Source organism: Pan troglodytes, chromosome 6 (assembly GCF_028858775.2).
Source record: "Pan troglodytes isolate AG18354 chromosome 6, NHGRI_mPanTro3-v2.0_pri, whole genome shotgun sequence".
Classification (NCBI taxonomy): Eukaryota; Metazoa; Chordata; class Mammalia; order Primates; family Hominidae; genus Pan; species Pan troglodytes.
The window spans coordinates 41,413,646-41,431,705 of record NC_072404.2 but is presented as its reverse complement, the minus strand read 5'-3'; the positions used below and the strand labels follow the sequence as shown (position 1 = coordinate 41,431,705).

The 18,060-nt window shown below is 37.8% G+C and overlaps 1 protein-coding gene across 6 annotated transcripts in view; it reads left to right on the top strand.

Moving 5' to 3' along the window:
* The window catches only part of HERPUD2 (HERPUD family member 2), a 64,726-nt gene that overhangs the window by 43,666 nt on the left and 3,000 nt on the right, over positions 1 to 18,060 (top strand). For all 6 annotated transcript variants that reach the window (XM_016957266.4, XM_063815300.1, XM_063815299.1 and 3 more), the window contains one exon: positions 15,255 to 15,377. In XM_016957266.4, the coding sequence (XP_016812755.1) occupies positions 15,255 to 15,377 (123 nt within the window). The remainder of the gene's footprint in view (positions 1 to 15,254; positions 15,378 to 18,060) is intronic.

Below are 18,060 nucleotides of genomic sequence, written 5' to 3'. Positions count from 1 at the left end.
ATTGTTATATCTTTTTGTTGAATTGATCCCTTTATCATTATATAATGACCTTCTTTGTTGTTACTGTTTTTAAATTAAAGTCTGTTTTATCTGATATAAGGATAGATGTTCTTGTTTGCTTTTGATTTTTGTTCACTTGGAATATCTTTTTCCATCCCTTACTTTCAGTCTGTGCCTTTACAGTTGAGATGAATTTCTTGTAGGCAGCATGTGGTTGGATCATTTAAAAAAATTCTTTCAGCCCCTCTGTATCTTTTAAGTGATAAGTTTAATTCATTTATATTCAGGATTATTATTGATATGACAGGGCTTATTCCTGTCATTTTAGTAATTGATTTCTGGTTTTTGTATAGCATTTCTTCCTTTCTTTCTCTCATATTGTTTTTCATTGTGGTTGGTGGTTTTCTGTAGTGGTGACATATAAATTCTTTCTCTTTTTTATTTGTGTATTTGCTCTACCAGTGGGTTTTATATTTTGATGTGTTTCCTTCCGGGTATAGGGCTCCCTTAATTATTTCTTGGAGGGCCGGCCTAGTGGTAATGGGTTCCTTCAGCTTTTTCTTGTCTGGGAAAGACTTTATTTCTCCTTCATTTATGAAGGATAACTTTGCTGGGTATAGTATCCTTGGCAGAAACGTTCCTTCCTTTCCTTCCTTCTCTCCCTTCTCTCCCTTCCCTTCCCCTCCCTCCCTCTCTTCCCTCCCTTCCTCCCTTTCTCCCACCCTCTCCTTCCTTTCTTTCCTTCCTGCCTTTCTTTCCTTTTTTCTTTTCTTTTTCTCTTTCTTTCTTCACTTCAAATATATCTGCCTATTCTCTCCTGGCCTGTAAGGTTTCTGCTGAGAAATCTGCTGATAGTCTGCTGGGGGTTCTAAGCATTAAGTGACTGGATGCTTTTCTCTTGCTGTTTTTAGAATTCTCTCTTTGCCTTTGACAGTTTGACTATAATGTGTTGTGGAGAAGACCTTTTTGAATTGTATCTATTTGAGGATTGTTGGGCGAGGTGTCAGAGCCCTGGCACCAGTAAGTGGTCAACTTGCGGGTTGGTAAAAAGAGTTTACTGACAACAGTACAGGTTTGAAACTATATCAAGACTCCACTACCCTAATTAATATTGTTTTATAGCAGATCTTGATTTGTGTGGGTATATCTTTCTACTTTGATTTTCTTAGGTAATATTTTGTGTATTCCTGGTCTTTTATTCTTTCAAATACAATATAAAAGGAGTTCGTCAAATTTAAAATGAATTGATATTTTGTTTGGAATTACATTGATTCTATTGCTTTGACAATTTAGGGAGAATTGGTACTTTAGTGACATGGAGTCTTTCTCCACTTAAAAATGATGCCTCTATTTTTTAAATTGTCTTTTTCAATGTATTTAAATACTTTTAAATTTCTCAAAAATATATCGTATATCTCTTGAAAAAAAAAAAAAAAAGAAAAAGGAAACTTTATTAGAAAGGAAGAACGCTGCAAAACGGTGCAGCGGGGTGCCTCAGTGAGAGGACTGAGCGCACCGTGGTGGATTTTCCTTAGGAGCATTTATAGGCTTTAAGACAGTAGCTTAGGGTTGTAAAATTAGTTTCAGTATGGCATTCCAGAAATGTATAGAAATTTTAGTTACTTATAAAAATTGAAAGAGGCCTGGAATCATATGCTGACTTTAGATACTAGGGAGGTTTGATTACCTCTAAATTCCCCAGATAAGGAGTTTTGCCTCTGGATGACCTGTTTGATGGTCACCAAGTAGTCTTTGCTGCCTTCTAAATTGCTCAGATAAGAAGTTTTTATCTCTAGGCCTGTTCAGTGGTCACCAGGTGATTTTCACTCTCCTTAGGTACTTTTTAATGATATCTGTGTCTTTGGTAAATTTCTCATTTGTATCCTGAATTGTTTTTCAGATTTTTTTAATATTATTTATCTGAATTCTCTTGCTTCTTTAATATCATTATTTTGAATTAGTTTTCTGGATTTCACAATTTTTTTTTTCACTGGAATCCATTGCTGGAGAATTACGTCCTTTTGGAAGTGTCATATTTCCTTGCTTTTTCATGTTTCTTCTATCCTTATGTTGATATCTGTGCATGTGGTATAACAGTCCTTCAGTTTTTTGCATTTGCTTTTGTAGGGGGGGCACTTTTTCCTAAAGATGGGTCTATGGTGGTGTTCGGGTAGGCCACTTTGGCTTTGATTCTGTATGTATACCATAGTGTAGTCTCTGTATGAATTTTGTCAGGAACAGTGTCAGTAGTGTTTGATTTTCTCAGTGTCTTAGGGTGTGGTTTTTAGTGGAGGCTGTGGTGAAGTTTTGCTGGGGACAGGGGTGTCAGGTGGGCCAATCTTTAAGTCCCAGTGATGGCAGTGGTAGGCTGAGTATGCCTGTCCTTAGGCCCCAGTGTGGCATACGCTGGCACCAGTGTGAGATGGTCCAGGTGGGCCAATTCTTGGGGGGCCTCCAGTCAGCTTGTTTGGATGCCATCAGTGACAGTGGTGGGCTGGGCAGTTTGGCATGTCATCAGGCCCCTAGGCAGTGGATATGCCATGGATTATGGCAGTAATATTGGTGGGACAAACCTCTGGCTCCCAAGCAGTCTGTGGTGGTGTTGGTGATGACTGCAATGGGTTGGGTGGGCCAGTTGCCAAGCCCACAGGTAGTGCATGCACATGGGTGTCTGCTGTGGTAGTAGTGGCAGATTGGGTCCTCAGGCCTCTGGGAGGAGTACTCAGGTGCCAACAGTTGTGGATGGTGCAATCCACAGGCCCCTGGATGGCATGCTCAGCCACTGGAGGTGGGTGGAACTGGGCCAGGCTGGCTTGATCTCAGGCTCCCTGGTGGTTTGTGCAGCTGCTGGTTCTGGTAGGCGAGGATGGCGTGATCCCCAGACTTCCAGTACAGTGCTCGGGAGATGCACTGCAGCCTGTTACTGGGGGGGCTGGGTTGCTTTCAATGACAACAGTCGTAAATTGGTAGGGGGGTACACTCAGATGGCAGCTGCAAGCTGGTAGCCTATCCTCAGGGTGCTTGTAAATGCTCAGTAGCACCGTTCACAGGTGTGGGGTTGCTGACAATGTCTTGCACTGTGGCGCAAGATACATCAGTTATCCCTCATGCACAGGGGATCTCAGTGAAGCTCCAGGGATGTGAGGTACCGGAGTTCTTGGGCCCCAGGGCAGGATGCAGCCCGCTGGGGGTTGGACTCTGAAAATGGTGCCTTGCTGTAGCTACTTAGGAATTAGGAGGTGTGTGGGACCCATTGTGAACTCCTCTTGAGCAGTGCCTTCATGTGGTCTCCTGTTAGTCTCGGGGCCCGTGTGCATTAAGGGTCTCTCTTGTGGCTAGGATTACAGGAGTCTGCAGTGGGAATGTAGACTGCTGGGGGTCCCCACTTAACCTTTCCCTGCACTGGGGAGCCTTTCCAGGCTCCCAGCCCATCCAGTGCAGCAGGCTGTCTTGCTTCCCTCTCCTTCTTTGCTGTAGGTGTTTCCTGTCACTTCTCTGTTGAATTCCAGCATTCTCCCTTAGGTGATCTACTGGAAGTGTGATCATCTACTTAGTATTTTTGTTCTTTTTTTGTGGAGGAGGTGAGTATCAGATGCCTCTAGTTAGCCATCATGAAGCCTCTCTTAGAATCCCTATTGTCTGATTTTTTAAAAGTAAAAATTTCTTGTAGCCCAGCACTCAGAAATAACCATATAAACCAAAAATAAAATTCTCAAGTCCCCCAACCATCTGAGTGGACCTCTCCTCTTAGCCCGGAAACTCCAGAGTGAACCTGAAAAACTGGTTCAGGCCATGATGGGAAGGGAGGGTGGGACATCCCTCATTATACCCTCTTCCCTTTTGGAATTCAGGAAAAGCCGACCAGCATTTAACATCAACACAGAACTTAAGTCTGATAAGAAATATTTACAATCTATTCTCTCTGAAGGCTGCTACCTGGAGCTTTATCTATATGATAAAACTTTGGTCTCTACAACCCCTTATCATAACTCAGACATTCCTTTCTATTGATAATAATTCTTTCACCCAATTGCCAATAATATTTTTTAAAAATCTGCCTATAACCTGGAAGCCCCTGCTTTGAGTTATCCTGCCTTTCTGGACCAAACCAATATATATTTCACATCTTTTTGATGTCTCATGTCTCCCTAAAATGTATAAAACTAGGGTATCCCCTGACCACCTTGGGCACATGTTCTCAGGATCTCCTGAGGGCTGTGTCACAGACCATCGGTCACTCGTATTTGGCTCAGAATAAATCTCTTCAAATATTTTACACCGTTTGACACTTTTTGTTGACAATGATTACTAACGTTTTAGTAACTATCCTTCTAAACACTTCTGTGTGTGCTTTTAAAATAGAAACATCATACTGTTTGTTTTGTAAACTTAAAAAAAAAAACATAATACAGCTTGGACATATTTCCAGGTCAAATATAAATCCACAACTTTTTTTTTTTTTTTTTCAGAGATGGAGTCTCGCTCTGTCGCCCAGGCTGGAGTGCAGTGGCGCAATCTCAGCTCACTGCAAGCTCCGCCTCCCAGGTTCACGCCATTCTCCTGCCTTAGCCTCCCAAGTAGCTGGGACTACAGGCGCCCGCCACCACGCCTGGCTAATTTTTTGTATTTTTAGTAGAGACGGGGTTTCACCATGTTAGTCAGGATGGTCTTGATCTCCTGACCTTGTGATCCGCCTGCCTGGGCCTCCCAAAGTGCTGGGATTACAGGCGTGAGCCACTGCTCCCGGCCATAAATCCACAACATTTAAAGTCTGTATGATTTTCCTTTATGTAGGTTTACTAATTTGTTCACACATATATTGATGGAGAGCGTATTAGTTAGTTTTGCTGCATGCTAACCTCAAAATCTCAGTGGCTTACAATACATTTTATTTTTCTTGTTCACAGATCTTTTAGTCACTGGTGCAGCTCTTCCTTGGATTGTAGATTGAGTTCAGGTCCGTTTCAAGTTTCTCATTCTCTTTAGATCAGTAATTTCGTGGCACACATTCTTCTCATGGCAAATGACAGGAAGACAAGAGGGCAAGCTAATGACTGAGCACATTTGAAGTCTTCTATCTGTCACATTTACTAATACTACATTGGCCAAAGCAATCACATGGCCACTCTCAACAGGTCAGCAGCATTGAGGGGGGAAGTATTGCAAAATTACATCAGGTGCTGTGCTGGTAAATGCTTAACAGCTGGCTTTGGTGGGGGTGAGGGAAATAAAGCCCTAGATTTGTAGCATTTGCTGATTTCTCTGGTGTAAATACTCCCATCATGGCTCAGCAGTCTACTGTTATGAGCCAGGTAAGCCAGCGTAAACCAGCTTTGCCACTGAGGGGCACATAGTATGCATGTATAATCCTGTTATAGAAGACTGAAGAATTGGGGCGATCTTTTACCATAAATATTTGGTCAGTTTTATTCCCGTGAAATATTACCATAATCAGCATTCTTAAATATGTGTGCTTATATATTAGCAGTTATTATTTTAGGATAAATTGTGACAAAGGGAATTCCTGAATCAAAGTGTTCTTAAGATTTTTGAGGCCCTTAAAGACTTGCAAAATTGCAGTAAAGTTGTACCAGTTTACTTTCTCGGTAATGTTGAAGATCCTGAGTCTCTTTACTTGTACAGATATGTACTTGCTAAAGTGATAAGTTGGAATGTCCTTGTTTTAATCTGAGGCATGATAAAGAGGCATTCTTTATGTTTTGTGAGTTGCTTATTTGTTGGTGTGGTGGTATCTTTAAAAATTCATTTACCACACTTTATCCAAAAGGATATTAATAACTAATACTTATTGAGCATTAGCAGAAGTTAGGCATTGTATTAAGCACCTATATGTGCCTTACTTCACTACATTTTATAAAAACTCTGGTCTCAGCACTGTTATCTGCCACTTATGGATGAGGAGAATGAGACTTAAAGGTTATGCAGTTTGCCTAAGTTCACAATAGCAGAACTAGAATTCAAATCCATTTTTAACTTGGAGGCCTATATTCTTAACAGCATTGCCGAAGTGATTATTTTGTCTATCATTTGTTTCACTGTTCTTTCCTAGGTTATCATTCATATTTTGACTTTGTTCGTAATGGCGGTGTCCCACCTCCAACCACAGTTCAAAACTTTTTTCTGGTCAGATCTACCCGTCAGATTTTAAGTATTGGTGACTGTGTGAGCAAATCTATTTGCATGAAGACCCTGTGACTTCATTCAGTAAATGTTTACTTTAGAATCTGCTGTGTACTAGGCACTCAGGAGAGGAAAATGAATTCTGTACTTTCTCACTGAAAGTAGGTCAGATAGGCAAATGAATTACCATCTGCTGATGGGCTGTCATGGCCTCGAAAAAAATGCTGAGGGAGCCTGGAGGAGGGCGGGACTATCTCTGCTTGGAGGAGTGGGAAGGGCTTCAGAGGTGATAACATTTGAGCTGTCTTGAAGGGGGTTAATAGGGAGAATAAAGCAATCGCAGAGTCTTGAAAAGGAGGCTTCTGGGAACACAGTGGGGATTCCATGAGGTTGCTGCTTGGTCGCTTGTATGGAGTGGTGGGGGAAGCAAGGCTAATTTAACAAGTTTCCTGTGAAAGTTTGCTCCTGAAGTTTCCAGTTCCTTTAATCTCTTCTCGTCTGTAATTTTAACTTTTTAAAACCTATGATGATTGTATTTTGGTATAGCTTTCAAGTATATAATTGTGAATGACAGTTTTTCTCCTTCTTGTTTTTTTTTTTTCATAATTTCTAAGGTACTCCAGTAATTTTATGTGTTTCAGTGAATTTGCCTTGCTCCCTTTTTTCTGTTATTATCCTACAGTGCTAACTAGTATAGCCTATCTGGAAAGAAAAAAACAAGCTGTCGGAACTTCTGCCACCAGCTGTGATTTCCTCCAGCTTGTTTATTTCAGGTGTTTCCTCATTGTGACTTTCCTAGGGGCAGAGGGAGAAACCAGGTTATTATCTTACTCAGTTTTCCTTGCATAAAGAATATGACATTTTCTATGGGGACAGGCATATTACACATTCCAAATAGTTACATTTTCCTCATGTTTCTGCTATTTTATTTTGCTTTTTGCCAAAAAAAGAAGACAATTAATTTAACATTTTGTATTTTCTTCCAGTATGCTTTCTTTCTTTTTCTTTTTTTAAATAGATGGGGTCTCACTCTGTCGATGAGGCTGGAGTGTGGTGGTGCCATCATAGCTCACTGCAGCTTTGAACTTCTGGTTTCAACTGATCCTCCCACCTCAGCTTCCTGAGTAGCTGGGACTTCAGACATGTGCCACCATGCCCAGCTAATTGAAATTTTTTTTTTAGAGATAGGGTCTCGTTATGTTGCTTAGGCTGGTCTCAAACTCCGGGCTTCAAGCAGTCCTACCATCTCAGCCTCCCAAGTAGCTAGGATTATAGGCTTGAACCACTGTGCCCAGCTCATTATCCTTTACTTTGTAAATGTTTTTATTTAATATAGTTGAAATTTTTACTGTGTTGGTAACCTTACATGTTTTCATTTAATGTTGAATAATTAAGTGGAATTTACAAATTACTAGATTAAATAGTTGCTTATAATCAGTATTTTATTTTCAATATTTTCTTAATGCTCATATGAAGTTGTTCAAAACATATTTATTGTGCTAGATGCTAGAGATACAGTAATAATGGATAAAGCCCATTCCCTATTCTTAGGAACACAGAGACTGGTCAGAGAGACAGTAGATTAAACAGGCAATTTATTTTTAAAATTATTTTCTAAGAGGTAATACATGTGAGTGGTACCGTGTTCAAAACAAAACAAAATGAAACAAAAGTATGTAAGAGTTTCATTTCTATGTCTTACACCACTTGCCCTCCTTAGAGGCAACCATTATTAGCTGTTTCCCCTGTATTATTCTAGAGATAAAATGTGCTTACACAAGTATGTGTGTATGTGCGTGCATGTGTACATGTGTGTTTATTTTAACACATAATGGCATACTTTCTATGCAGTAAGTCCTCACTTTTAAAATCACTATAGGGTCTTGGAAACTGCAACTTTAAGTGAAACAATATTAACAAAACCAACTTTTTTTTCATTAATGTTATAAAAAAATGACATTATTCCAGGACCTGTTATACATCGTTTTGTTTAAAGTCACAGTTTCCAAGAACCTATTGACAATGGAAGTGAGGGCTTACTGTACACACTAGCCTATATCTTGTTTTTTCACTAAATATATTAACAACTGCACCACATTAATACACAAGAGCTGTCCCATTCTTTGTTTATATAATATATATTTTTTAGTTTTTATTAGAGATGGGATCTCACTATATCGCCCAGACTTCCCTGAACTCCTGGGCTCAAGCAGTCCTCCTGCCTCAGCCTCCCGAGTAGCTATGACTATAGGGAAGCCCAGCTGTCTCATTCTTTATTAATTGCACAGCATTCTATTATACAGATTACTATAATTTAATGAACCAGTCCCTGCTGATGGATATTTAGGTTAAACAGTCAGTATTTTTATATACTGCTTTTTTATTTTTAAAGACTTTATTGTACTTTTTAAACATTCACAAAGTACAGAAGATATTGTAATGAACCCCAGTGTAGCTAATACCTAACTTCAACAATCAGCAAACTACCATTGTTCATCTAGTTCCCCTTCTGTTTCCTTTTTTATCCTTGGGCTGGAGTTTAAAACAAAACCTAGACCTTATAATTTTATCTGTAAACAGTGTGTATTTGTAACAGATATGGTAGCTGTGGGCTTTAAAAAATCTTAATCACAATACCATTAGAAATCTCAACAAAATTTAAAAATCTTCAATATCATCTAGTATTCACTTTGTGTTCAGTTTTCCCTGAGTGTCTCAGATGTCTTTTTATAGTTATTTTGATTGAATCAGTATTTGAAGAGACTGACATAGTGCATTTGGTTGATGTTTCCTTTTTTTTTGTTGTTGAGACAGAGCCTCACTGTTTCCCCCAGGCTAGAGTGCAGTGGTGCGATCTTGGCTCACTGGAACCTCTGCCTCCTGGGTTCAAGTGATTCTCCTGTGTCAGCCTCCTGAGTAGCTGGGACTATAGGCACACGTCTCCACACTGGCTAATTTTTGTATTTTTAGTAGAGATGGGGTTTCACCATGTTGGCCAGGCTGGTCTCCAACTCCTGAGCTCAAGCGATCCACCTGCCTCAGGCTCCCAGAGTTCTGGGATTACAGGCATGAGCCACTGCCCCTGGCAGGTTGATGTTTCTTAAAGCTTTTCTAATCTAATTCCCTTTTCCTTTCTTTTCTTTCTTCATACTCTTTCTGTAGTTGTTCTGTGTTATTTCCCACAGTGGTCTAAATATAGCTGACTAAGTTCTCATGGTGTCATTTAGCATTTTTCTTTATCCTATATTGCCTGTAAACTGGTAGTTAGATCTAGGGCCTGATTAAATTCAATTAAGGTTCATCTTTTTTTTTTTTTTAAAGGAATTATCCCATGGGTGGGTGGTGCTATGTATGTTTTAGAAAAAAGGAAAAAAGAATCATGAGTTCATACTGATATTTCAAATTTAGGTTAAAAGTTAAAGAGTTTTCACAGATCATCTTTGGTATGTGTATTTATATATCTTCTATGCTAAAACATCCTAGTCCCTAATGAATTAGCATAATTACTTATTTGCTTTATTTGTATGTATATATGCTTATGTTTTTCAAATAGTTTTAAAATAGCAGTACTGTTTCCACTTTTGTAAGATCACTGAATGTGGTTTAAAACTTTCATTGTTCTTTTTGTATTTAGTAGTTACCCTACTAGGGATAGTTAAAATATTGTTTTGAAGTCAGTAGAATAATTCTCTGTGTGGTTATACTATTAAACTTGAAACTTCTTTAGTTTTTTTTTTAACAGCTTTCTATTTTTTCTTTTTAGTTTAGTTTTTTTTAATTACATAAAACATTATTAGTGTTCCAGTGTCAAAACAAGATACATTCAGAGAGGCTTATTTTCATTTTCTTCACTCATCTTGTTCTCTTCCTTTCCATAATAATTTATTATTTTATTTTTATTATTATTTTTTCCATTGGTTTCTTTGTGGAAAATTCATGAAAGTGTGTGTGTGTGTGTGTGTGTAAACACATATATGTATACACACATATAAATATATCCTCATTCTTATACAAATGTTATTATGCATATTCTTCTTAACATTGTTTTTCAACAAAATTTCACGTAAATATCTAAGAAGTCACTCCATAGGAGTAGAGAGAGATCTTCATTCCTTTTTATAGCTGCATACTAATTCATTCAGTGCGTAAACTGTGACATCCAACCTCATATTGACAAATATTTGAGTTATTTGCAATCTTTGCTATTATAAATAGTGTTTGATGAATAGTTTTGTGGAAACATCCCTTCATGTTTTTGTTATATTTTGGCTTTGCTGTATTTAGGATAGATTTGTGTCTTACAGTAGGAATGGGCCAAAGTAGATAGGTCAGAGAGTAAATGTCTACATAGGTGTGCAGTTAAAAAGGCAGTTTCAACGTGGCGATAAGTGCTATGATAACATCCTCTATTTTTTAAAAAATTAATGAACTATTGTCCCTGTCTCCAGTTTCTCTCTATTATTAGAGGACAGCAGGCTGGAAGTGGGAGTATGTATAAAGGTTTTATTAAAGGGCAGAGATGTGAAGTTTTTTTCCATATTTCGTATTTCTATAAGCTAATTTTCAAAAGCAGAATTACTTGGGCAGTTGGGCATAAGAGCAAAGCTTTTTGAAAAACTTTTGGGTTCACGGGTACACGGTCAGATTTGTTACATAGGTGAACTCGTGTCATGGAGGTTTGTTTTACAGATTATTTGGTCACCCAGGTACTAAGCCTAGTACCCAGTAGTTATTTTTTCTGATACTCTCCCTCCTCCCACCCTCCACTCTCAAGTACGCTGAAGTGTCTGTTATTCTCCTCTTTGTGTCCATGTGTTCTTATCATTTAGCTCCCACTAATAAGTGAGAACATGCGGTATTTGGTTTTCTGTTCGTGCGTTAGTTTCCTAAGGATAATGACCTCCAGCTCCATCCATGTTCCCGCAAAAGACATGATCTCATTTTCTTTTATGACTGTTTAGTGTTCCATGGTGTATATGTACTTTTTCTTTATCCAATCTGTCATTGATGAGCATTGAGGTTGATTCTGTGTCTTTGCTATTGTGAATAGTGCTGTATGAACATTCACATGCGTATGTCTTTATGATAGAATGATTTATATTTCTTTGGGTATATACCCAGTAATGGAATTGCTGGGTCAAATGGTAGTTCTGTTTTTAGCTCTTTGAGGAATCACCACTCTGCTTTCCACAATGGTTGAACTAATTTACACTCCCACCAACAGTGTAGAAGTGTTCACTTTTCTTTGCAACCTTGCCAGCATCTGTTATTTTTTAACTTTTTAATAGTAGCTATTCTGACTGATGTGATATGGTATCTCATTATGGTTTTGATTTGCATTTCTGTAGTGATCAGTGATGTTGAGCTTTTTTTCATTTGCTTGTTGGCCACATGTATATCTTCTTTTGAAAAGTGTGTGTTCATGTCCTTTGCCCACTTTTTAAATGTTTTTCTTTTCTTTTAAAATTGTTTAAGTTCTTTATAGATGCTAGATATTAGACCTTTGTCTGATGTATAGTTTGCAAATATTTTCTTCCATTCTGTAGGGTATTTGTTTACTCTGGTGATAGTTTCTTTTGCTGTGCAGAAGCTCTTAAGTTTAATTAGATCCCATGTGTCAATTTTTGCTTTTGTTGCAATTGGTTTGGCATCTTTGTCATGAAATCTTTGCCCATTCCTGTGTCCAGAATGGTATTGCCTAGGTTGTCTTACAGGATTTTTATAGTTTTGAGTTTTACATGTAAGTCTTTAAACCATCTTGAGTTGATTTTTGTCTGTGATGTAAGGAAGGTGGGTCCAGTTTCAATCCTCTGCATATGACTAGCCAATTATCCTAGCACCATTTATTGAATAGTTTTCCCATTGCTTGTTTTTTGTTAGCTTTATCAAAGATCAGACAGTTGTAGGTGTGCAGCCTTATTTCCGGGCTATTTTGTTCCATTGGTCTGTGTGTCTATTTTTGTACCAGTACTGTGCTGGTTTGGTTACTGTAGACCTGCAGTAGTTTGAAGTCAGGTAACATGATGCCTCCATCTTTCTTCCTTTTGCCTGGGATTGCCTTGGCTATTCAGGCTCTTTTTTGGTTCCATAAGGATTTTAAAATAGTTTTTTCTAGTTCCGTGAAAAATGTCATTGGTAGTTTCATAGGGATTGCATTGAATCTACAAATTGCTTTGGATAATATGGCCATTTTAATGATATTGATTCTTCTTATCCATGAGCTAGAATTTTTTTTCCATAGAGCAAAACATTTTTAAAGGTCTTTAATTTTGTAATTGTGTTTTAACGGCTTATTCCAATTTATACTGCCACTAGCAATCAAAGAGTTAGGTTTTACCTGTACTTCTTGCCAATAATGGATATTTTTATTTAATCTTTTCTACCTTGGCAAACAAATTTAAAAAAGCTATCTTTGCTTTAATTAATAGTTGATATCCTAATGATTATTCTGTTTCTATCAGTTCTTTATATAGAAAACATATTAACTACAATTTATTGCAACATTTCTTAGCCATTTCTCTTTAAATTTTGTTGTCAAATATGTTGATTTTTTTTCTTCTTTCTTCTGTTACTTAAGTTAGGAAAGTCCTTCCTCCAAAGGGTTGGTAAATAATTCTAGTTTCTTCTAGGCCATGTGTGGTTTCACTCTTAATACTTTATTTCAGCTCTGTTAATTGAATATACAGAATGAGATGAAGCTTTTAAACTCCTTTCCCCCACAGATTTGATCATCTTTTTTCCTAGCATTAAATAACAGTTCTCTTTAACTTGTTGTTTAATGATGCATCCTCTAAAATATATTAAATTCTTAAGTAATGTGTTTCATTGTATCTATTCCTATATATTTTATTAATAACTTTATAATTTAGCATCAGATCCTTTATTCCTTGTTTCTGGAGAATACCAAATGCATACCATCTTGTCTGAGGGTAATGAACACAACTGAAAATTATAGTATGTCCTCTTGGACCTGGGATGTATTTGGCAATTATATCGTCCAGTAGTTTTCTAACTTATTAGGGAAAAAGGGAAGAATACTTGGGGAGGTTATTTATTTATTTTGGCAACATATTTTCAAAAATCACCTTATATTCTCCATATGTTTTGGGCAGCATGCAGGAGGGTGACATGGGAAGCTATAACTTTTTAAAAAAGTAATGGTTAGTGGCTTTTCTCCCTTGAGCTTTAAAAACAGTGACAAACTCCAGCCTTCCCATTTTACAGTTGAAGTAACAGACTTGTTTGACATTCTTATTAATGATAGAGATTGGTGGAGATTTACTTTCAAGGGGATGGGTTTTCTCCTAATGGGAAATACTAATAAAATTTAAAATATACATCTAGATACAGCATATTGCTGTAATACTTGATTTAGGTAGTTTTATAGATTTGCTCAGAGATGCATCAGCTCCCTGGTGTAAATGCTGAGTTGTACAAAACAAATGTTTTTAAAATACTTCTCTGCCTCAGTGGTATGGCTTTCTCTCCAGAGTTGCTCACTAACTGACATCTTTTTAAAGGAATAACTGGGTTGAGGTTTGCTTTTTTTGAGGTGGGGAGGTGCTGTGTCGTCTGTTGTCCTGTGTCCAAGAGAGCTGAAGTTTTTTCCCCCTTATATAGGACCCTATATGAAGGAAATATATATAAAATATTAGGAGATTGAAGGGTCTTTTGAGGATGGGACCCTATGTGGCTGCCACTGCTCCATCAAGAATAAGGAAAGTTCAGGTAATATGTGGGGAAGGTGATGCCTTACCTAGCACCAGGTTTCTTTAAGTATAGCCTGTTGATAAGGCTTAGCTCCCCAGGCTCTTCTAAGTTAGGTTTCTATAATCACTTATTACCAATTGTATGTGTAAACAGACTTTAGAATATAAAATTATAGCTAATGAATTTATTCTTGTCTCACTCTGGATAGACCAAACTAGTATCAGCTAAAGATAAAAATCAAGTAATGTGAAGAAGAGTTAGCAAATTCACAAATAATTGTGCATTTTCTTACCTGTTTATCTCTGTAGTTGTCTTGATATATGTGATTTTCTACAAATCTCACATTATACACTTTGGCATCATGTTCGGTGTTGGAATCGGGGAGAGTAAAAATAAAACTAGCTAACATTTCATGAATACAGGGTAAGAATCCTGTGAGGAAGATTCTATTATTAGATCCATTTTAGAAGTGAGGAAACTGAAGTATGGAGAAGTTAAATGTGACCTTCCACAAGTTTTACTGAATTAATAGAATTTGGCCAGGCGCAGTGGCTCATGTCTGTAATCCTGCCACTCTGGGAGTCCAAGGCAGGCGGATCACCTGAGGTCAGGAGTTCGAGACCAGCCTGGCCAACACAGTGAAACCCTGTCTCTACTAAAAATACAAAAAAAAAATTAGCCAGGTGTGGTGGCGCGTGCCTGTAGTCCCAGCTACTTGGGAGACTGAGGCAGGAGAATTGCTTGAATCCAGGAGGCAGAGGTTTCAGTGAGCCGAGATCACGCCACTGCACTCCAGCCTGGGAGAAAGAGCGAGATTCCGTCTCAAAAAAAAAAAAAAAAAAGAAATAAAATTTTAACCTACTTTAAGAATGTATATGTGAACATGTTCTACTAATCTTGTCCCTTTACAGAATATTTTACAGGTTTTTGTAATGTTCTTTTTTATTTTACAGCTCATAGCTGCTATATTTTAATAATAGTTTATTACTAATATAAAATATCATTTGTCTATTTCACCATTCCCCAAAATATTTTGTTATGAAATTTATTTTAGGGCTTTGTTTCTTAAGGAAAATGTACTTAAAATGAAGGTATTTTTGGCTTCATGTAATGAAATGGGAAGATAATAAATGTTTAGATTGGATGTACATTTTGTGGTGTTTCTCTTTGTTTTCCCTTTAAAACTGGACTGAAATGTTAGTTATTCTATATAGTTGGGCCCTGGGTCAACTTATGTAAGACATATTGTCTTATTTGAAGAATCGTTGAAAATACGTATTTTTCCTTTCAGTGAGATTTAAATATATTCTGTCAATGGTTGACTTGGGGTTCAGAAATGGAAATTTAGAATAATACTTTTAGCTGCTAGAGCATTAAAAGAGCTCATTATTTATTTCTTGCAGAAATGTAGACAACCAATTTCCTGGGCAAGCTGCTCCACCTGGATTCCCAGTGTATCCCGCGTTTAGCCCACTGCAGATGCTGTGGTGGCAACAGATGTATGCTCATCAGTATTATATGCAGTAGTAAGTTAATCTGAGTTCATTTTTTAAGTTACTCAGTGTGTTATTTGCTTTATTTTCTTTTTATCCTAAGTAAGTTGATTTGGCATTTCATTTGTTTATGTATTTAATGTTGTTTTGACTAAAGGAAAAAGGGTTCACCTCCAGTTCACATGAACTAACCCTGCCCTTGGCTCCTCCCTGTCTTCCCTAATTACATTTAGCAGTATTCAGATTTTTAATATAACATTTTATAAATTTAAGAGGAGAAAACTTAGGAATGTTTCACTGGAAGGCAGCAAATATACATGAAGAGTTAGTCAAATGAATAAAGGAACAGAATCATGTCAGGGAGGCCATAGCTTATGTAGGGCTCAAGTGCAGCTAATATGCTTACTTGACTCTCAGTATTTAGTCCGTTTTGATTCTGGTCACCATGGAACAGTCCTAGCATTGAGGACAGTTTCTCAGCCTTCATTCTCCTCAACTCATTCTGCATTCATTTAACATTGATTAGCTTCCCTTTACCATTCTCCTCTCCTTGTTTCTGTGATTCTTTTGTCTTCCATACCTTTTTTATCTTTCTGGTCACTCTTTCTGTGTCCTTTAATAGCTCATTTTATTAACATTTCTTTCTCAGTTCATCACGTATTTGTTACTACGTGCTTCTCAGCACTCATAGTCGGTAGAGAGGACGGGATTTAGTTGTTGGGGTAGTTCTCTTGGATTTCTTTTTTGCGTGGTCTTAGTTGTTAGCTCTCTGTGGATGAATCCTGGTTCTTCATCTCCTGTGCTTCATCCTGTGTCTCTGCTTTATTGTTGGAAGATTTCCGTAGGGGAATGAGCCTTTACCTCAAATTCAGTACATCTAAAATTCAATTCCTCTGTTCTTTAAGTGCCTTCTCCTTTCTCACTTCTTCGTCAGTCCTACTAGCTCTCTTCTTATTACTCAAGCTCTTAACCATAAACAGCTTTGATTCTGGCTTCTGTTATTCCTGAAAGCAGTATTTTTTGAAGAGTTAATAGAGCTTTTGTCCTTCCCCATATGCTGCCTCCAATGTTTCACCCAGATCTTTTCTCATTCTAAGTCCACTTGACTTCAATAGCTCTTTCTCCTTTTAGTCTTTTTTACTGTATTTCCTTATACTGCTGCTGGGTTACATTTCTTTTATCTATCTATCTATCTTTCTTTCTTTCTTTCTTTCTTTCTTTCTTTCTTTCTTTCTTTCTTTCTTTTTTTTGAGACAGAGTCTCACTCTGTTACCTAGGCTAGAGTGCAGTGGCATAATCTTGGTTCACTGCAACCTCCGCCTCCCAGGTTCAAGCGATTCTTGTGCCTCAGCCTCGCAGTAGCTGAGATTACAGATATGTGCCACCACATCTGGGTAATTTTTGTATTTTTAGTACACACAGGGGTTTTGCCACATTGGCCAGGCTGATCTTGAACTCCTGGCCTCAAGGGATCCATCTGCCTGCCTTGACCACCCAAAGTGCCGGGATTACAGGCATGAGCCACCATGCCCGGTTTGCCAGGTTACATTTCTTAACACATAATTAAGTCAGTCATTCCTGCAGCCACCCAGATATCCACTGATTCTCTTGCCCACTGTGAAGTCTACATCCTTGTCCTTCCTCCAGACCTTTCCCCATAAAGCTAAGCTGCTTTATGAACCTCGTATCCTAAGGCTCTCTTTCATAAGCCCTTGGCTCCAGACAGGATGTTCATACCTTACATGTTGCCATGGTAATGGTTATCATTTGAGTGACTGCTTTGTGCTCAGTACTCTGCTGGATGTGTACCCCACCTTGTCTCGTTTGTGAACCTCACAAGAACTGTGTAAGATAAGGGGGGCTTATTATGCTTGCTGCTAAATCATATACTCTTATGTGCATCATTTAACTTCAGAGCCTCAGTTTCTCCCCTTTAAAATAATGTAACTCACCTGTGTATCAGAATATTCATGAAGTAGGAAGTGTTTTCTAAACTAAAAAGCCCTATACAGGTACAAGGTATTAGCATACTGGCTTAAATAGGATTTTGTAGCCTGGGAACCACTTATTTAACTTTCTCGTGCTCTCTTGATTATTAACTTCTTATTGTAGAAAAATTTAAAAACATAACAAGGTAGAGTAGTAAAAGGAATCCATGTGTACCTATCACCCAGCTTTGACATTTATCAATTCATGTCAGTCTTATTTTACAACTTTCTTCCTTCTGTTGGATAATTTAAAGCAAATCCAAGATATATTATCACTTTACTAGGAAATTTATTCTTTACTGGGAAATTTTAAGCCATCAAATTATATAAGCAAACCTCAGAATCACAATTCTTTCTAACTTGACAAGGATCAGTGGTCCCCAGTTGGAGTTCTTCCAAATCAGTATTGGGGTGGAAGGGTTGTTATCTGAGATGTATTTAGGATTTTAGGATACTAATACAAATCATTTATCACTGACAGTAGACACACAGTATAATAATAGTATATATTTTTAGACAAGCCTTTCAAAACGTGGGTCTGAGGGAGAGGTAGGTGGTGAGCTTGGGAGTATTCATCCCATGTAGAATAACAAAAGGGGGCATTCATGAAAAGGTTTGGACATCTAATTAGCTGTTAAGGTAATTGATTGAAAGAGAGAGGAGTGGTTAACATGGCTGCTCTCACGTCTTTTGCCTTCCCCTGTCATCTTACAATAGCAGGCTGAGAG